The sequence below is a fragment of the Salmo salar genome, chromosome 16, assembly GCF_965601325.2.
Source record: "Salmo salar chromosome 16, fSalSal1, whole genome shotgun sequence".
Lineage (NCBI taxonomy): Eukaryota > Metazoa > Chordata > Actinopteri > Salmoniformes > Salmonidae > Salmo > Salmo salar.
In genome coordinates, this window is record NC_138306.1 from 19,737,254 (window position 1) to 19,758,855 (window position 21,602).

At 44.6% G+C, this 21,602-nt stretch overlaps 1 protein-coding gene across 2 annotated transcripts in view; it reads right to left on the reverse strand.

Annotated features, from left to right (window-relative positions):
* Positions 1-2,053: 2,053 nt before the first annotated feature.
* LOC106573315 (protein BANP) overlaps positions 2,054-21,602 on the reverse strand; it is a 72,613-nt gene continuing 53,064 nt past the window's right edge. The window contains exons 12-14 of one of the 2 annotated variants that reach the window (XM_014148265.3): positions 17,866-18,009; positions 4,133-4,289; positions 2,054-3,971 (exon numbers count right to left, since the gene is read on the reverse strand). In XM_014148265.3, the coding sequence (XP_014003740.1) occupies positions 4,173-4,289; positions 17,866-18,009 (261 nt within the window). In that variant the 3' untranslated portion in view covers positions 2,054-3,971; positions 4,133-4,172. Of the gene's footprint in view, positions 4,290-17,865; positions 18,010-21,602 lie in introns of both variants that reach the window. The other variant, XM_014148264.3, reaches the window with a different exon arrangement.

Sequence of the window (21,602 nt, forward strand, 5' to 3'; positions counted from 1 at the left end):
TAATGGTCTGGGGCTGTTTTTCATGGTTCGGGCTAGGCCCCTTAGTTCCAGTGAAGGGAAATCTTAACGCTAGAGCATACAATGACATTCTAGACAATTCAGTTTGGGGAACGCCCTCTTCCTCTTCCAGTATGACAATACCCCCGTGCACAAAGCGAGGTCCATACAGAAATGGTTTGTCAAGATCGGTGAAGAACTTGACTGGCCTGCACAGACCCCATCGAACACCTTTGGGATGAATTGGAACACCGACTGCGAGCCAGGCCTAAATACCCAAAATCAGTGCCCGACCTCATGAATGCTCGAGGCTGAATGGAAGCAATTCCCCGCAGCAATGCCACAGCATCTAGTGGAAAGCCTTCCCAGAAGAGTGGAGGCTCTTATAGAAGCAAAGGGGAGACCAACTCCATATTAATGCCCATGAGTTTGGAATGAAACGTTCAACAAACAGGTGTCCACATACTTTTGGTTATGTAGCGTACCTGTCACTTCAAAAGCCCTCAAGGATCTCAGTCTCAGCATTTGAACTTTGTTTTTGATATAGCGTGATGAGCATAATTCAATATAATTCCAATGCAAGACCCCCCCCCCCCCCCCCCCCCCACACACACACACACAAAAAATGGCTGAATTTAATTGCCCCCTTAGTCACCTTATCCTGGTGTCCGGTCTGGAGTCATTTCACCCTCTCTTTTTCTGGTCTCTCCTCCAAACTTAGCCACCCCATTCCTTCATCATTTATCTCTGTTTTTCAGCAGGATTCCGTGCCGGAGCTCAGAAGGCCCATGCAGTTGCCAGGGCCCAGGGTTGTAAAAGGTCCCCCAGGTCCCCCTTGGATTCAGAGGGGGAAGGGAGGAGGGAAGAGCAGGCCAGGGGGAGGCTGGGACTGCCCATGCCAAAACGTACTGCTCTACAGTGTCAAAGAGTGTGTGAGAGTCAGAGTTCAACAGAGGAAGACAGCGAGACGAAAGGAGAAACCGAGTGGGATTGAAACAGACAGAGCGTAGGCAGACAGAATGAGAGAAAGTAAAGGGAAACAACAGATGTTATCAAGTTCTGCTCTCCTAGTACGACTGGTTCTTGCTGCCGCTCCAAAATACTGTACACCATTACGTCACACTGTGTCTGGGAAATCTCCCATATGCACTAAAGTGCGCCGAAGAGCCGAATTTATCTGGAATAGAATCACTCCTTACACACACCCCGACATGTACTGTATGCATGAACAGGTGTGCATACACACACACACACACACACACACACACACACACACACACACACACACACACACACACACACACACACACCACACACACACACACACACACACACACACACACACACACACACACAGGATGTGTTTCTTGAAGGGAGGGAGTGAGTGAAAGTGATCTGAATGAGTGATCTGTACAATTAATCCATATGAGTGTGTCAAGTGTGGAAACTTACATCAGACAACGTAAGCCATCTTGTAATATAACCCCACTGTGTATGTGTATAATCTGTTCCTCCTGAGCATGTCTAACTCCATGTGAATCTTTATCAGTGTATCATGGTTAATTGTTTACCAGAAAGTGTTAAGTTTGTTTACCTGGATTACATTACATGGAAGACAGACCCACATGAACGACAGGGGCAGTAGATCACCTGCTGGGTGTCGACAAACACTGGCGGATCAACATGTAGAATTGTTGGGTAATTAATAGAAAATGTCAGCTGATGTTTTGTGGTATGAGGCGATAGGACAGCCACCAGCTGGGCACAGCCATCATTCATGTTGGTTTTGTTTTTCCTCTTAGAAAAGATAGGCCCTTAAAGTAATGTAAATGGAAAAACACAGGCTAGCTCAAAAATAGCACAGCAATAGCATATCATCACACACCATGGACCCAAACACCCAAGTGTTGAGCAGTGAGCGCTCCCTCCCACTCTCTTAACATCTCCACAGAAGCATATTTCTGTACATCTTGAACCTCTTGAGATTGACTTGGAGTTTGTTGACCACTGTCTAAAAAGAGAAGATGAAAATACAGTTGAAATGTAAGAGCAAAACTTACATTTGTGGCACCACAAAATATTTTATTCACATGAACGTGTCCTCCACAGAAATACAGCAGGAAAAACAAAATGTTTATTTTTCTCTGGATACTCTACATGTAAGTCATTGTCAATGTAGTCATTGCGTGCTAGGAATATGGGACCAAATAAACTCAGCAAAAAAAGGACCCTGTCTTCAGGACCCTGTCTTCAAAGATAATTAGTAAAAATCCCCAAACTTCACAGATCTTCATTGTAAAGGGTTTAAACACTGTTTCCCATGCTTATTCAATGAACCATAAACAATTAATGAACATGCACCTGTGGAACGGTCGTTAAGACACTAACAGCTTACAGACGGAATGCAACTAAAGTCACAGTTATGAAAACGTAGGACACTAAAGAGGCCTTTCTACTGACTCTGAAAAACATCAAAATAAAGATGCCCAGGTTCCCTGCTCATCTGCGTGAAAGTGCCTTAGGCATGCTGCAAGGAGGCAGGAGGACTGCAGATGTGGCCAGGGCAATAAATTGCAATGTCCGTAATTTGAGACACCTAAGACACCGCTACAGGGAGACAGGACGGACAGCTGATCATCCTCGCAGTGGCAGACCACGTGTAACAACACCTGCACAGGATCGGTACATCCGAACATCACACCTGCGGGACAGGTACAGGATGGCAACAACTGCCCGAGTTACACCAGGAACATACAATCCCTCCATCAGTGCTTAGACTGTCCGCAATAGGCTGAGAGAGGCTGGACTGAGGGCTTGTAGGCCTGTTGTAAGGCAGGTCCTCACCAGACATCACCGGCAACAACGTCGCCTACAGGGAAGACATCCTCCTCCCTCATGTGGTACCCATCCTGCAGGCTCATCCTGACATGACCGTCCAGCATGACAATGCCACCAGCCATACTGCTCATTCTGTGCGTGATTTCCTGCAAGACAGGAATGTCAGTGTTCTGCCATGGCCAGCGAAGAGCCCGGAACTCAATCCCATTGAGCACGTCTGGAACCTGTTTGATCGGAGGGTGAGGGCTAGGGCCCCTCCCCCAGAAATGTCCGGGAACTTGCAGGTGCCTTGGTGGAAGAGTGGGGTAACATCTCACAGCAGGAACTGGCCAATCTGGTGCAGTCCATGAGGAGGAGATGCACTGCAGTGCTAAATGCAGCTGGTGGCCACACCAGATACTGACTGTTACTTTTGACCCCCTTTTGACCCCCTCCTTTGTTCAGGGGCACATTACTCCATTTCTGTTAGTCACATGTCTGTGGAACTTGTTCACTTTATGTCTCAGTTGTTGAATCTTGTTATGTTTATACAAATATTTACACATGTTAAGTTTGCTGAAAATAAACACAGTTGACAGTGAGAGGACGTTTCTTTTTTTGCTGAGTTTACTAAAAACATTTGAGCAATTGCATTAGGAAAAAAATATAATTACCACATTTTTTTTGAGCATACAATATAGCTCAGTAATTTAATTACTTAATACAGTCATTATTGCTCATCTTTATCAAGGGTGTGAATAATTTCAGACCCCACTGTATGTGGGTTAACCAATATGAAAACAAGCTGGGAAAAGATGGCAACGAAAGCCGCGGTCCAGACCAGAAATGATGGACAGACAGGCAAAGCCAAAGAAAACTCAACTATGAATAAGTGCCCGTTTTAGGCTTGTACTACTTTCCACAGCAGTCCAACATGACACGATTGCAGGATGCTATAGAGGAGAACAGTACAGTATTGGTTGTGTGAAGTACGTGTCCAGGGGGTTAGCCTAGCCTACTGTAACTGTAAATTGAGCCAATCGGCTTAACTTCTAATAGCTCCATGCTTTTCCAGTGCTGAGGTGTAGCCAGTGAGGGTCGGTCTGCCTGAGCAGCATCCTTCATGGGTGGGGTTTAATCCCAGTCCAGGTCCTCTTCTGATGATGACAATCAATCAGAGGAATAACTAATTAACTAAAACACTTCTCTTGATCTGTTCTGTTGACATTTGCTAATTTTTCTCTCTTATTTCATTGTTTGTTTATTTAAATTGTCTCTATTTATTGAATCCCCCACTCCCCATCCCTTTCATCCACACCTCTGTATCTCTGTGGTGGCCATCTCTCTCTCCAGGCACCTCAGGTGCCCACAGAACTGACAATCTGCACCACCTCCCCATTCTCCCCTGTTGGCAGATGGATGGATCCCTCCTTCTCCTCCATCTCACCCTGCATGGCTGGTGCCAGTTCTGCCGCCTGGGAACGGAGAGTTGGGGAGAGAAAGGAGGGGAGGGAGGAGAAGGGGAGTGGGGGCGGGAGGAAGAGATGGGGAGGGAAGAAACAAGGGAGGAAGAGGGGTAGGAGAAATGCAGGAGAATATAGGGAAGCCAGGGAAGAGAGAGTGAGGAGGCCAGCAGAGGAAGGGGAGAGACAGAGAGCAGTGAGTTGGAGGGGAGAGGTGGAGAGAGAGGGAAGATGAAGATGAAACCAAAGTAGAGCAAGAGAAAGAGACAAGTTATAAAATATAGCTGCAAGCAGACATTGCAGGGTTCAATCTATGGTCCCATAGCGGCACCATCAGGACAATTTTGACACCTCAACCTAGGATGAGCTTCTTCTGTAATCCTTACCACGCTTGCCAAATTTCAGACCTCAAAATCGAACAGATCATGCAGTATGCTTTTCATATAATTTGGAAAAATGTTCATGACGTTGACTACTTTAAAATGTCTTCTCCAGAACCGCTCAGCACCAAATTTGGAGTATAGCATCTATGGATGCACGTCTTCAAACCTCTTAGATGTAAAGTCTTCTGTTTAGGGGACATGCGTGTTTCTGGTACTGGTTCAGACCGACATGTTTGTTATAAATCGTTCAGTGTACACTGAGCAATAGCTTAGGTTCCCAAGGACACAGTAGTATATTTTTTTGCGCCTGTGTGACATAGGATGTGAAACCTGAAACCACTTGAAGCTTGGATGTCCCTCCTACCATTACATTCACTCTTCCGACTGTCCATCAACTCATGGCTGAACCATATGACAAAGCACATGCCTGCAATCCTTACATCGTAGCGCAGCAGGGGAGAGTGGTTTCATTGCTATAGCACATTCCGAGATTGATTTATAGCCATTAATCTAAAATGCTTAATAGGTTTTAAACAAAAAACACTGTCATAGTTCCTAATGAGCTAGATCTCTGTGTGACATTCACAGCAGTGGGGCCAGATTTTTTTTTATCAAGAGAGAAACCTTTAGAAAATATGTACTTTACAGTTATATGGAAGGTTAGTGGTTTTATAATTTGATTATACAGTGTATATTTAGAAAGCACATAATTTCAAGCCTTATTCAAACAGTTTTGTTGAATAGGAAATATACTGAACAAAAATATAAAAATGCAACAAAGTGTTGGTCCCAAGTTTCATGAGGTGAAATAAAAAAAGATCCCTGAAAAGTTCCATACGTACAAAAAGCATCTCTCAACTGTTGTGCACAAATTTGTTTACATCACTGTTAGTGAGCATTTCTCCTTTGCCAAGATAATCCATCCACCTGACAGGTGTGGCATATCAAGCAGCCGATTAAACAGCATGATAATTACACAGGTGCACCTTATGCTGGGGACAATAAAAGGCCACTAAAATGTGCAGTTTTGTCACAACACAATGCCAAAGATGTCTGAAGTTGAGGGAGCGTGCAATTGCCATGTGACTACAGCAATGTCCAACAGAGCTGTTGCCAGAGAATTGAATATTAATTTCTCTACCATAAGCCGCCTCCATCATTTTGGAGAATTTGGCAGTACGTCCAAAGGGCCTTATAACTGGAGACCACATGTAACCACGCCAGCCCAGGACATCCACATCTGGCTTCTTCACGGGATGGCCTGAGATGAGCCACCCAGACAGCTGATGAAACTGTTGTTTTGCACAACCGTAGAATTTTTGCACAAAATGTCAGAAATCGTCTCAGGGAAGCTCATCTGCGTGCTTGTCAACCTCACCAGGGTCTTGAACTGACTTCAGTTCAGCATCATAATCGACTTCAGTGTGGGGAAATGCTCACCTTCGATGGCCACTGGCGCGCTGGAGAAGTGTACTCTTCACGGATGAATCCCGGTTTCAATTGTACCTGGCAGATGGCTTACAGCTGTATGGCGTCATGTGGGCAAGCGGTTTTCTTATGTCAACATTGTGAACAGAGTGCCCCATGGTGGTGGTTGGGTTATGGTATGGGCAGGCATAAGCTACGGACAATGAAAACAATTGCATTTTATTGATGGAAATTTAAATGCACAGAGATACCGTGATGAGATCCTGAGGCCCATTGTTGTGCCATTCATCTGCTGCCATCACCTCATGTTTCAACATGACAATGCACTGCACCATGTCGCAAGGATCTGTACACAATTCCTGGAAGCTGAAAATGCCCCAGTTCTTCCATGGCCTGCATACTTACCAGACATGTCACCCATTGAGCATGTTTGGGATGCTCTGGATCGACCTGTATGACAGCGTGTTCCAGTACCCGCCGATATCCAACAACTTCCCACAGCCATTGAAGAGTGGGACAACATTCCACAGACTATGCGAAGGAGATTTGCATGAGGCAAATTGGTCAAACCAGATACTGACTGGTTTTCTGATCCACGCCCATACCTTTTAAGGTATCTGTGACCAACAGATGTATATCGGTATTCCCATTTATGTGAAATCCATAGACTAAAGATTAATTAATTTATTTCAATTGACTGATTTCCTTATATGAACTGTAACTCAGTATAATGTTTTTGTGTGTACGTCCTAAAAAATGTAATTTGTGCGAACAGCATGCAGACAAAAACAGGCCTTTCCCAAAATGTGAAATACAATCGTGGGAAAACACTGTTGGAAAGCAAATGGCTCTTGCTGAAAAGAGAAGACAAATCTTGCTGGTATAGGCTACCAAATTGTTTTATCAACTTCCAAATATTGTTTTACAAAGTAAAAGCAGAATACAAAGCAGAATTGCATAAAATGCGTTTATGAAAACGCAAAACAAATCTTGACCCAAGGCTACAAAATTGTTTTCCCATGTGTGCAAATTCTGTAAGCACCTCTCCCCTTCTGCTCTATGCCACTACACAAATGTGATGATATGCATGCAATGCTTTATCATAAAGCTTTGTTAAAAAAAAAGATAACGCATTCTGGTACCTCAGAGCTCCCCAGGTCACCCCCCTCTCTCGCTCACTTTTTGTTCTGGCACCTCCCGCTTTACAAATTAAGCAATGGGTGAAGGGCTATAGTCTCTAATAAAATGCAGACGTATTATCTCCTGGGCCAACCTCTGATCCGAGAGGCACGGAGAGGTGGAATGGGTAAACCCCAGTAAAAGATGAGTCAAGGAAGAGTCACTGCGCACATAGAGAGAGACAGAGAGAGAGACAGAGAGAGACAGAGAGAGAGAGAGAGAGAGAGAGAGAGAGAGAGAGAACCGCATTGAGTCATTCTTTCCTGGCCAAGATGCCAAAGTTCTCCCCAACAGCATACCTGCAGGGTTTTTTCTGCAGTTTTGAAAATGATTTAGCGTGGGAAAACATTCAGTGTTAACTTAAACGACTAAAACCAGGAAATTGGCTTTAAAAACTGCCAATTTTTTCTCAGCCCCATGGCATAACTTTCTAGATATGCAGGAAATTAGCTTTAAAACAGAATTTGTTTCTCTCTGCCTCGTGGCAAATGTGTAGAATTACAGGAAATTAGCTTTAAAACAGCAAAAAAATGTAACACACCATTGACCACAACCACTGCCACGCCCCTGCCCACAACCTAAGCCCAATTTGGACACAGAAAAAAAACTTGACCTGCATCTTTTAATTCTCTTACTCTCAATGTAGCTCTGCTGCACCGGCACAGCAACAGCAGTAAACTCAGCTCAACTCTCTAGGAACAGAGGTAAAACACTAGAGGAGTGCCAACACATAACCTGCTCCCCAGCAGTAAGATGAGGGAGGCCTTTTCTATTACAGCATATTGGATGACTTTCATTCATATTCCATTCATCCAGCTCAATGTAACAGCGATAGGTTTAGGCTACTACATGATACTCAAATTTTCCCTGTACCTATCATGAGGTTGCAACCACCTAGCCTATGAATGAAAGTTTACAACGTAGGTACACATAGGTAGAGAGACAGTGACACATTTAATACCGCCTTGCACACTCTTGCCTGCATCCAGCTAATATAGGGTGTAGTCATTAGTCCAACAGTTGCAAACGAGAGTTTCTATTGGACAAATTTTGTTCTGTTTGCTTCCGTTTAAGAAACGCTTTTCAACAGAATCGGCGGAATGAATAGACACCTGATCACATGTAAACACAGTTCACTTTCATAGCAGCCATGTTGTATTCCTTCTTACATCTATGCACTCTCCTCCTCTCACCTTGTCCCTTCGCTTGTGGACTTCAATGCACAGCACATCAGCTGTATGTGACCAGGCGAAAAAAAAAAAAATTCCAAGCCAACCCATATCACCACTACAGACAGCCGTCATCATTGTCACCTTATAAGCTAAAGTAACGTCATAGTCAACATAGCTAGTAGAACTAACGTGTTAGTAAACCCGCTGCAATCATGCACTAATGTTGTAGAATCAGTAAGCAGTTTAGCACTTACACCGGCGACAAAACATTTGTAAAACCAAAAGCTTACCTTGACTTGGAAGAGCTCCAGTGTTGTGTTGGATAGTCATAGCCAGCTAGCTAACATAGCATCCCTCTGTTTGAGCAGAGTGTTTGAGTAGGCTAAACAAGCTAGATTCACTTGCTAGGTAAGTAAATGAAACTGGAGAAAAATGTTAATCTCTCTCTCACTTGCTTCTCCTTCATTTTGGAAGAAATGTATGTGTTAAAAACTAGTCAACTATTGTCTTTCTCTCGCTTTGAGTCAACTACTCACCACATTTTATGCACTGCAGTGCTAGATAGCTGTAGCTTATGCTTCCAGTACTAGATGAATTCTCTGATCCATTGATTGGGTGGACAACATGTCAGTTCATGCTGCAAGAGCTCTGATAACTTCTGGAGGATGTCCTCCAACCTGACATAATTACTGTGTAAGTCTATGGAAGGGGGTGAGAACCATGAGCCTCATAGGTTTTGTATTGAAGTCAATGTACCCAGAAGTTTATGGCAAAAAAAGCCAGTCAATGTACCATATCTTACGGCAAAAAAAAGAGCTTCTGCATATCAGGACAGCAATCACTCACCTCGGATTAGACAAAGATTTTTTCAACAAGCAGGACGCACAGGACATTCTCCGAACACCCGGCAAGGCCAACATCCCAGTTATTTGCAAGAGGAAGAGACGTAGGTACAGAGGACACAGAGCGGGGTGCCTCGTAAGGATCCGCAGAAGGCGAGTGGGAAAGCTGCCGTGACCGTCAATATAACTCGACAACGTGCAATCATTGGACAATAAATTAGACAAGGTACGATCACGAATATCCTACCAACGAGACATCCAAATCTGTAATATCTTATGTTTCATGGAATCATAGCTAAATTATGAAATTGATATTCAGCCAGCGGGATATACGCTGCACCAGCAAGATAGAATAGCACACTCCAGTAAGACGAGGGGGGGAGCGGTCTGTGCATATTTGTAAACAACAGCTGGTGCACAAAATCTAAGAAAGTCTCTAGATTTTGCTCGCCTGAAGTAGAGTATCTTGCGATAAAATGCAGACCACACTATTTGCCTAGAGAGTTTTCAGCTATACTTTTCATGGCAGTTTATATACCACCACAGACAGATGCTGGCACGAAGACCGCACTCAGTATAAGGAAATAAGCAAACAGGAAACCGCTCACCCAGAGGTGGCGCTCCTAGTGGCGCTCCTAGTGGCCGGAGACTTTAATGCAGGGAAACTTAAATCAGTTCTACCTAATTTCTATCAACGTTAAATGTGCAACCAGAGGGAAAAAAATTCTAGATCACCTGTACTCCACACACAGAGACGCGTACAAAGCTCTCCCTCGCCCTCCATTTGGTAAATCTGACCACAATTCTATCCTCCTGATTCCTGCTAGCACCAGTGACTCAGTCTACAAAAAAAGTGGTCAGATGAAGCAGATGCTAAACTACAGGACTGTTTTGCTATCACAGACAGGAACATATTCCGTGATTCTTCCGACGGCATTGAGGAGTACACAACATCAGTCACTGGCTTTATCAACAAGTGCATCGAGGACGTCGTCCCCACAGTGGCCAAAAGTTTTGAGAATGACACAAATATTAATTTCCACAAAGTTTGCTGCTTCCAGTGTCTTTAGATATTTTTGTCAGATGTTACTATGGAATACTATAGTATAATTATAAGCATTTCATAAGTGTCAAAGGCTTTTATTGACAATTACATGAAGTTGATGCAAAGAGTCAATATTTGCAGTGTTGACCCTTCTTTTTCAAGACCTCTGCAATCCACCCTGGGATGCTGTCAATTAACTTCTGGGCCACATCCAGACTGATGGCAGCCTATTCTTGCATAATCAATGCTTGGAGTTTGTCAGAATTTGTGGGGTTTTGTTTGTACACCCGCCTCCTGTGGATTGACCACAACTTCTCAATGGGATTAACTTCTTTGGGATAGGGGGCGGTATTTTGACGTCCGGATGAAAAGCGTGCCCAAAGTAAAACTGCCTTCTACTCAGGCCCAGAAGCTAGGATATGCATATAATTGGTAGATTTGGATGAAAACACTCTAAAGTTTCACTAAACTGTTCAAATAATGTCTGTGAGTATAACAGAACTGAAATGGCAGGCGAAACCCCGAGGACAAACCAACCCCCCCCACCCCCCCAAAAAAAAATCATCCTACCACTGATTTCAATGGCTGGCACTTTTATAATAGGGCGAAATTGCCCGATTGCAGTTCCTAGGGCTTCCACTAGATGTCAACAGTCTTTAGAAAGAGTTTCAGGCTGGTTTTTGGAAAAATGAGCCAGAAATTGTAGTTTTTCTAGGTGGCTCCCATTTTGGCTGTAGTGTTTCCAAGCGCGTGAATGAAAGCGCGTTCTTTGGTATTTTTCTCCGGTAAAGACAATAACGATTCTCCGTATTAAATGTTATAGTTTATTTGCGTATTAGGGTACCTATTGTTTGATTATAAATGTTGATTGACTTGTTTGGATAAGTTTATTGGTAACGTTTGGAATTCATTTTGTATGCATTTTGAAGGAGGGAAACCGAGTGGATAATTGACTGAAGCGCGGCAGCTAAACTGAGTTTTTATGGATATAAAGAAGGACATTATCGAACAAAAGGACCATTTGTAATGTAACTGGGACCTTTTGGAGTGCCAACAGAAGATCTTCAAAGGTAAGGCATATATTATATCACTATTTCTGACTTTCGTGTCGCAACTTCCTGGTTGAAAATGATTTGTTATGCATTTGTGTGCTGGGCGCTGTCCTCAGATAATCGCATGGTTTGCTTTCGCCGTAAAGCCTTTTTGAAATCTGACACAGGGGCTGGATTAACAACAAGTTAAGCTTTATTTGGATGTATTGCACTTGTGATTTCATGAAAGTTTAATATTTATATTAATTTAATTTGAATTTGGCGCTCTGCAATTTCACCGGAAATTGTCGAAATGGGACGGTAGCGTCCCACTAATCCACAAGAAGTTAAGGTCTGGGGAGTTTCCTGGCCATGGACCCAAAATATCGATGTTTTGTTCCCCGAGCCACTTAGTTATCAATTTTGCCTTATGGCAAGGTGCTCCATCATGCTGGAAAAGGCATTGTTCATCACCAAACTGTTCCTGGATGGTTGGGAGAAGTTGCTCTCGGTGGATGTGTTGGTACCATTATTTATTCATGGCTGTGTTCTTAGGCAAAATTGTGAGTGAGCCCACTCCCTTGGCTGAGAAGCAACCCCACACATGAATGGTCTCAGGATGCTTTACTGTTGGCATGACACAGGACTGATCTTAGCGCTCACCTTGTCTTCTCCAGACTATATTTTTTCCAGATGCCCCAAACAATCGGAAAGGGGATTCATCAGAGAAAATGACATTACCCCAGTAGTCCAATCCCTGTACCTTTTGCAGAATATCAGTCTGTCCCTGATGTTTTTCCTGGACAGAAGTGTCTTCTTTGCTGCCCTTCTTGACACCAGGCCATCCTCCAAAAGTCTTTGCCTCACTGTGCGTGCAGATGCACTCACACCTGCCTGCTGCCATTCCTAAGCAAGCTCTGTACTGACGTATTATCTGTACTTCGTATTATCTGTACTTCGACGTTCGTCTGACGTGGCAGGGCTTGCAAACTATTACAGACTACAAAGGGAAGCACAGCTGCGAGCTGCCCAGTGACACAAGCCTACCAGAAGCTAAATCACTTCTATGCTCGCATCAAGGCAAGCAACACTGAGGCATACATGAGAGCATCAGCTGTTCTGGACGACTGTGTGATCACGCTCTCCGTAGCCGACGTGAGTAAGACCTTTAAGCAGGTCAAAATTCACAAGGCTGTGCGGCCAGATGGATTACCAGGACGTGTGCTCCGTGCACGTGCTGACCAACTGGCAGGTGTCTTCACTGACATTTTCAACATGCCCCTGATTGAGTATGTAATACCAACATGTTTCAAGCAGACCACCATAGTCCCTGTGCCCAAGAACACGAATGCAAACTGCCTAAATGACTACAGACCCGTAGCACTCACGTCCGTAGCCATGAAGTGCTTTGAAAGGCTGGTAATGGCCCACATCAACACCATTATCCCAGAAACCCTAGACCCACTACAATTTGCATAGCGCCCAAACAGATCCACAGATGATGCAATCTCTATTGCACACCACACTGCCCTTTCCCACCTGGACAAAAGGAACACCTACGTGAGAATGCTATTTGTTGACTACAGCTCAGCGTTCAACACCATAGTACCCTCAAAGCTCATCACTAAGCTAAGGATCCTGGGACTAAACACCTCCCTCTGCAACTGGATCCTGGACTTCCTGATGAGCCGCCCCCAGGTGGTGAGGGTAGGTAGCAACACATCTGCCACGCTGATCCTCAACACTGGAGCCCCTCAGGGGTGCGTGCTCAGTCCCCTCCTGTACTCCCTGTTCACCCACAACTGCATGGCCAGGCACGACTCCAAGACCATCATTAAGTTTGCAGACGACACAACAGTGGTAGGCCTGATCACCAACAATGATGAGACATCCTATTTGAGAGGTCAGAGACCTGGCCGGGTGGTGCCAGAATAACAACCTATCCCTCAACATAACCAAGACTAAGGAGATGATTGTGGACTACAGGAAAAGGAGGACCGAGCACGCTCTGTAGTGGAGCAGGTTGAGAGCTTCAAGTTCCTTGGTGTCCACATCACCAACAAACTAGAATGGTCCAAACACACCAAGACAGTCGTGAAGAGGGCACGACAAAGCCTATTCCCTCTCAGTAAACTAAAAAGCTTTGTCATCGGTCCTCAGATCCTCAAAAGGTTCTACAGCTGCAACATCGAGAGCATCCTGACTGGTTGCATTACTGCCTGGTACGGCAATTGCTCGGCCTCCGACCGCAAGGCACTACAGAGGGTAGTGCGTACGGCCTAGTACATCACTGGGGCTAAGCTGCCTGCCATCCAGGACCTCTAGACCAGGCGGTGTCAGAGGAAGGCCCTAAAAATTGTCAAAGACCCCAGCCACCCCAATCATAGACTGTTCTCTCTACTACCGCATGGCATGCGGTACCGGAGAGCCAAGTCTAGGACAAAAAGGCTTCTTCTCAACAGTTTTTACCCCCAAGCCATAAGACTCCTGAACAGGTAATCAAATGGCTACCCGGACTATTTGCATTGTGTGCCTCGCTACTGTATATAGCCTCGCTGCTGTTATTTTTCACTGTCTTTTTACTGTTGTTTTTATTTCTTTACTTACCTATTGTTCACCTAATACCTTTTTTTTTTAAATTGCACTGTTGGTTAGAGCCTATAAGTAAGAATTTCACCTGTTGTATTCGGCGCACGTGACAAATAAACTTAGATTTGATTTGAAGCTAGCTGTCCTCTGGCTACACCATGGTGCTACCCTACAGCATGCTGTTGTGGCTACTGTAGACCTTAATTGCAAAATAGTGTGTTTTAATCAATTATTTGGTGATATGAGATTATATTTAGCATAGTTTTATATGAAATTCACTGAGGATGGTCCTCCCCTTCCTCCTCTGAGAAGCCTCCACTGCTCCCCAAGTAACAGCCATGAAATCAGCCCTGCAACAGAAAGCTCACAGCTTAAACTATGTGACCACCTAGCTACAGCATCCAACCAAACACATCTAATACTAAATTGTACCACCTCCCAAGCATATCCCAGGAACGTATCCATTAAAGCACACCATAGGAAACCATTTAAACATGTTTTTCAACAGAAAAATAAAACAAGAGGTTGTTATTGAGCAAGTCCTGGTAGTCCCTCCCTGTTTCAGTCAGCTTTCTTCCATTTGGTGCCTAATGAATATGACCCATGTGTCAATCTAAAAAACTCTTTCTATTCATCTCTGCAATTGTTTTTCATCTGGTTATAACAGGCATCTCTGGCACGGTATGAGGACCCCGCCCAGGACCAGACCATGTTAGGGTGTAATAGAGCCAGCTTTAGACCTGACCAGTGTCTGAACCATCACAAGGCTAAATGTAAAAAAACATAGCATAATCTGTCACGAGGCCAAACAGGCCTTCCTGTTCGGAAATATCTTATTTGAATCTAGCTTGTGTACTTTATTTGATCTAGCTTGTGTAATGGAAACTATTAAATAAAGAGGGAGAAAAAATATAAAAGATAAATAAATAAAAAGCTGAAGTAATTTTTCAAGAACTTAGTTATAAATGATACCATATGTTCGGGAAAACAGTTCGGCACATTTCAGGGAGGGGAAAATGTATTGACCTTTCCCTGACCTTAGAACTGGAAAGGGCGGCAACCCAACGGTCAGTATTGGCCTTGAGCGTACATCTCCTCACAAGCCCACTGTGATTGATTTGCTTAATGTTTAAAAGGTCCACTCCAACATTTACAGCCGTTTTGATATGAATTTGAATGTTAGCCTACATTTCTCAAACCCCAATCCCTCAGCTTTATAGCAAACACGGTGGAATTTTGGTGGCCACCGTTTTGTTGAATTTCAAAATAAGGAGTGGGCCTCTAAAACTTTGTTAAATGACATTGGAGTAGTCTCTCTTTGACTAGCCTAACAGAACAGAATGTAGTGGCTGTTCAACAGTTGTATTCTCTCCCCTGCCTGGTCCATATGCCCTTGGTTAACCCAAGAGGCTTAATTTCATCTCTTGGGAACAGGAAATTGGAGATTGATCAGGGCCCGGTCAACTTTGTTGATTTCTGTCAAGCTGTCTGTGTACAATCAACCATTAGAACAAATAAATCCCATTCACAAAAGTGTACACAAACAACGGTCTGATTGCTGAGAGAGGGGAGAGTAGAGAGAGGTGAAATGGAACCCAGACCGCAGCTAAACACAATGTATGGGGTGGCAATCATGTATGTAAGTGAGGGAGAGAAATTCATTAACTTAGGATGTCTATGCTTCCAAGAGGGGAATGGGGGACGGGTGGAACAAACTACAGAACCGACAAAGAGAGACACCAGGAATGACAGAGGATGCCATGCCTCATTCAGCTAGTCGCCCCAAAAAAGTGATAGGTGGTGGGCAGGATATTCTCTGTGTATGCATAGGTATACAATCACACCAGTCCAAATGAACAAGGAGACTCAAATTACTCCAACTCCGAGCAGGACTGGCATTTCTACAAACAGCCAAACAAATCACTTTTAAAAGAGCCAAGCTTTTTTTGGGTCCTCTTTTTATAATGTCACGCAGGGACGAATTGGCGATGGGACGAATCAGAGATATCCATATAAAACTTGACTTTTGGGGAAGTGAGCAAACCAAGCATTACGGAGGACAAGTGGCATTCAACATGGTTTTCGAAAAAAAACAAGAGGGAAAAACTAAGCGAAGGTCTCGTTCTTTTGTTGTGTTTCTGGCCTTGCCAAGTTGACCACATAAAAGGAGGGACTGCTGTGGGTGCCTGTGCACCCTTACTGCTTTCAACACATGGCTCCCATTCTCTGAACTCAACCATCAAGGGATTCAAAGCTAATCTAGTAATTATTACTTTCCTCTTTCTGAAGCTGCATCTGTGCATTTTACATTGTTAAATTAAAACACCAACTCTAGGACTTAAAGGAGAAGGGCATTCGCTTTGAATGAAAGCATGACAATAGCGAGAAAAGCAGAGTGTTGAGTACCTGCAAGAAGTTTGGTGAAATTGCTAATTATTACACTGGCATTTTGATTTCAACATGTCACTAATTATAAGGAGAAAGCGCATTGCACCACATAGTTTTACTGGAATATTGCACAAGATGGTGAGTCATTTAAAGGGGGTGTGAGAGACTGAATGTCTGTGTGAGCTCTTAACACTCAGGTATATTTAAAGCACAACCCTCTATACTCCTCCCCCACATCACCTACCCCCAATGTCCCTAACATCTGAACCAGCTTTAACACCCCTACACACAACACCCATTCAACCACCTACTCTAACCTCCCCTAACATCATCTGCAAATACCTACTTCATCCATATCCTCTCCATCCATTTCCCCCTCACCTCCACAATACCTTACACTAATCCACCCCCCTCCAGAGGCCTGTGATGTCACCATCATGATTAGGCTAGAGTTTACTACAGTGTCTGGAAATAAATATTGATAATGGAAAGAAGTGGAGGGCGCTCAATCAACGCGAGTCGAGGTGCAACCAAAACATTTGATCATCATTGAAAAGGCGCAATGATGCGGCTTTTCCTTTTCAATGAATATTGATAACCCATTTATTTGTCTCTGCCTGCAAATCGTCCCGCTCCTAGAAGGTAGGCTATAGGCTATGCAAAACGTAAAAGAAAGTGCATGTATCCGCTCCCATCATTGTTGCTGCTTCAAGTTAAGTAGCCTACCTCTCCTAGTTGGGTTTGCGAGATCAGCTGCGCGTGTGGTTTCTATTAAATAGAGTAGGCTATATGCAAGGAAATGAAGGAAATGTACTTCCTAAATATTATTAAGCTATAGTTTAAGCCCACCACATTGTCTGGAAATAAATATTGATCACTCATATTTGTCTCTGCCTCCAAGCGTTCTGCTCCTATTAAGGTAGGCTATTACGCAACACATAGCTCAAGAGAAAGTGCAAGTGTCCGTTCTCGAGCCAACTCTGTCTCTCTTTCAAACTAAGTTTAGGCTATTCGCTGACGAAGCCCAGTAATACTGATAGCCTAATATAAATAAATGGGCCACATGAGAAACTCTGGTAATTTAACCTATTTCTTGGGTTATTTTTTGCACATTTCGATATTGCCTACTGAATGCAAAATAGCTGGGACCATGGCTGCCAAGTGATCTGCATCACATACACCTAAAATAACATTTGTGGGACTGCGGTTGGGTTTGGGACCAGTTCCTGCGGGAGCAGGTAGGAATCCGACAAAAAGCCAGCGGGACCGGGCGGTTACAGTATGAAAAGCTGAGGCAGCGTGATGAGGAAATCAGTCCCGCACTGACCTCTAATGTACCTTTGCAGTCTACTTTACTGGATGTGCATAAATGTAAAAGGTGTACCTCAGGAGTTTGAGCAACAGGAAGTTGGAACCGATGCTAAGATGCAAAAGAGAAGGTCAGAAATGCTGCTGTCAGGCCCACCGGACTCAATGGCCAGTTCATCCAAGGACATCTGTCTGTCTCTGTGTGTTTGCGTGCGTTCCTCACCTGTACAGTAGCGGTGTGCTCGTTGACAGAGGCCAGTTGGACGTACTGCACCTGGATGTCACTGGCCTGTAGGGGGGAGCCCTCCACTGTTGTGGCACCTCCGTCAGCTGACGCCACTGCTATCAGCTGGGCCCCACGCAGCACCTGACCAGGGGGAGGAGAGGTAGGGAGGGAGAGGGAGGGAGAACGTGAGAGAAAGAGGGGAGATGGGATAGAATGTGAGGGAGAGAAAAAGTACGAGAAAAAGAGGGAGGTTAGAGGGGAGCGAAAGGGGAGAGATTAATATAAAATGTAATTGAAAAAAAATTGAGGAATTCTTTTTCACAATTAATTTGCTTAAATTAATCACAAAACTATTGTTAATATAATTGCAATAACAATTTTGCCTGTGGTGAGTGCTTGTGCAAGGGTCAATCAATGTGTCTGTGTGTCAAACTTCAACACACGACCCCCAGAAGAGGTCTGCTTAGCATCACCCAAAATGACACCCTATTCCTTACATAGTGCACTGATTTTGACCAGGGCTCATAGGGCTCTGGTCAGAAGTAGTGCACTATATAGAGAATAGGGTGCCATTTCAGATGCAGCCACTGTTAGCTTCTTCTGCCAGCTAGCTAATGCTCTGAATCAAGAGTTTACTGCCAGGACCTGGTCTGCTCTGTAACTAACTGGCTGGCTACACTTCCCTGAAGAGAGGCCAATTAAAACAAACAGCAGAAAGACATTTATGCTCCGATGTGTGTTTACATTATTTTATTAGTCACAACTATCAGGGTGTAACAAGCCCAGACTAGTGCCGGCGCGCACACACACACAGAGAGACGTAGAGACACTGGTAACAGTGACTAGAAGGAGAGAATGCTCCTTCTTCAGGGAAAATCTAGCAAACAAGTCTCGGAGGATGCAGGGGACCAATAGGGAACGCTAAAGACAGAGATCAGCCAATAAGAGCCCTACCACTTGAAAAAGTGTTTTGTTTCCCATGCACAGCCGCCATGGAGAGAGAGAGAGAGAGAGAGAGAGAGAGAGAGAGAGAAAAGGAGAGAGGGAGGGAAAGATAAAACAGAGAGAAGAGGAGAGAGGGAGAGAGGGAGGGAAAGATAAAACAGAGAGAAGAGGAGAGAGGGGAAACCCTGTTGTGTTGAAATACAGCCAAGCTGTGCCAGAGTTTGTCTTTTAACACACTCAATAATAATAGAGCATGATGTTCTGGTGTTCAGCATGATGAACTGGTGTTCTTCCATGCCGTCCCTGGGAGGGGTGCGTCACTTGAGTGGGTTGAGTCACTAACGTGGTCTTCCTGTCTGGGTTGGTGCCCCCCCTTGGGCTGTGCCGTAGCGGAGATCTTTGTGGGCTATACTCGGCTTTGTCCCGGGATGGTATGTTGGTGGTTGGAGATATCCCTCCAGTGGTGTGGAGGCTGTGCTTTGGCAAAGTGGGTGGGGTTATATCCTACCTGTTTGGCCCTGTCCGGGGGTTTCATCGGATGGGGCCACAGTGTCTCCTGACCCCTCCTGTCTCAGCCCCAGTATTTATGCTGCAGTAGTTTATGTGTCGGGGGGCTAGGTTCAGTCTGTCACATCTGGAGTATTTCTCGTCTTTTCCGGTGTCCTGTGTGAATTTAAATATGATCTCTCTAATTCTCTCTTTTTCTTTCTTTCTTTCTCTCACTCGGAGGACCTGAGCCCTAGGACCATGCCTCAGGACTACCTGGCTTGATGACTCCTTGCTGTCCCCAGTTCACCTGGCCGTGCTGCTGCTCCAGTTCCAACTGTTCTGCCTGCAGCTATGGAACCCTGACCTGTTCACCGGACGTGCTACCTGTCCCAGACCTGTTGTCCCAGACCTGCTGGAACCCTGACCTATTCACCGGACGTGCTACCTGTCCCAGACCTGCTGTTTTCAACTCTCTAGAGACAGCAGGAGCGGTAGTGATACTCTCAAAGATCGGCTATGAAAAAGTCAACTGACACTTACTCTTGTGTTATTGACTTGTCGCACCCACGACTACTAATATGATTATTATTATTTGAGAATGCTGGTCATTTATGAACATTTGAACATCTAGGCCATGTGCTGTTATAATCTCCTTCCGGCACAGCCAGAAGAGGACTGGCCACCCCTCATAGCCTGGTTCCTCTCTAGGTTTCTTCCTAGGTTTTGGCCTTTCTAGGGAGTTTTTCCTAGCCACCGTGCTTCTACACCTGCATTGCTTGCTGTTTGGGGTTTTAGGCTGGGTTTCTGTACAGCACTTTGTGATATCAGCTGATGTAAGAAGGGCTATATAAATACATTTGATTTGATTTGATGATGGGGCAGCAGAAACATGGTGTGGGGTATTCCTGTAGATTTACATTCACACACACACTATAGGAAACCGGGGCTATAGGTTTAGAGTTATGACGTCTAGACCTAATTGGATAACATACAGTAGGCCAACTGTAATAAGTTGTTGAATGTGCAAACAGACATGCAAAGCTAACATACCATCACATCTGACCCAGCAAGACTGATGGAGGGAAATATTAAGTGAGCTGTGTGTGTTTGATACTATACTTGTGAGGACCAGAAATCCTCACAAGAATAGTAAACCAAGGAGAATTCGAACAAGTGAGGACATTTGGCCGGTCCTAAAATGGAAAAAAAACATTTAAAAGCGTAGGGGTTAGGTTTAGGGTTAGAATTAGGAGTTAAGGTTAAGGCAAATAGGATTTTGAATGGGAATCAACTGTTGGTCCCCAAAAAGTCCTCACAGGTAGCTGTGTGTGTAAATAAAACCATGGCTCTCGCTTGCATCTAATACTCTACACTACAACATGGTCTGTCTCTCTCTACCTCTTGCATGATGTGAAGCTTCTCTGGTATTTGATGCCGTCTGCAGCTCTAACCCAGTCTGACTTACTCCCATGTTATGTTTGTTAGGGATACACATATTCGACCCTAGTCATTTACATACAGTAGAGCAGCTGGGTGCAGGCCTAACAGACATACCCAATTTGGGGATGAATCAGAATCTGCAGAAAAAAACTAAGCCTTAAAAACCCCAATTACAGACGCTGTATGTGACCCACTTGCCCTACCAACCCTCCCCTTCCACCCCCAACCAAACCCCGGCCTTCACTTTGAAGTTGCTGAACTCTGGGGGGGGGGGGGGGGCTGTGTCAGGCTCCAGGAGATTTAGACAGATTTTTTAACTTCACCACAATGTCTGATGCAGCCAGAACACACCATTCCCAGCCAGCCTGATGGGAACTATTAGATGAAAAGGCCTACGCTAGCCAGATCAGTGCCACAAAATTAGACAGACATAGTGAACTAAAGACCGGCTGATTTGGGGTGACTGTAGCCTTGAGAGACGGGCCAGTAATCAGAGAGTTGCCGGTTCAAATCCCAGGGCTGACAGAGGAATCCGGCAGGAGTGAGCCAGCAGCTGGAGGGTTGCTGTGTCTAATATCCTATGTCCTACCTACTACCATTTTGCCTTTGAGCAAGGCACTTAACTCCCCAAATCTGCTCTAGGGGCACTGCTCTGTGGTATTGTAATATACACGCACAGACTGACAGGGTGTGTGTGATTCAAATCAAATGTTATTGGTCACATACACATGTTTAGCAGATGTTATTGCAGGTGTAGCGAAATGCTTGACAAAGGGTCCGTACACACACTGACCACTTACAGAGGGTCATAGCCTTGGTCTGAGAGTGGTCTTGCTGAGAGTCATCTGAGTGAACATACA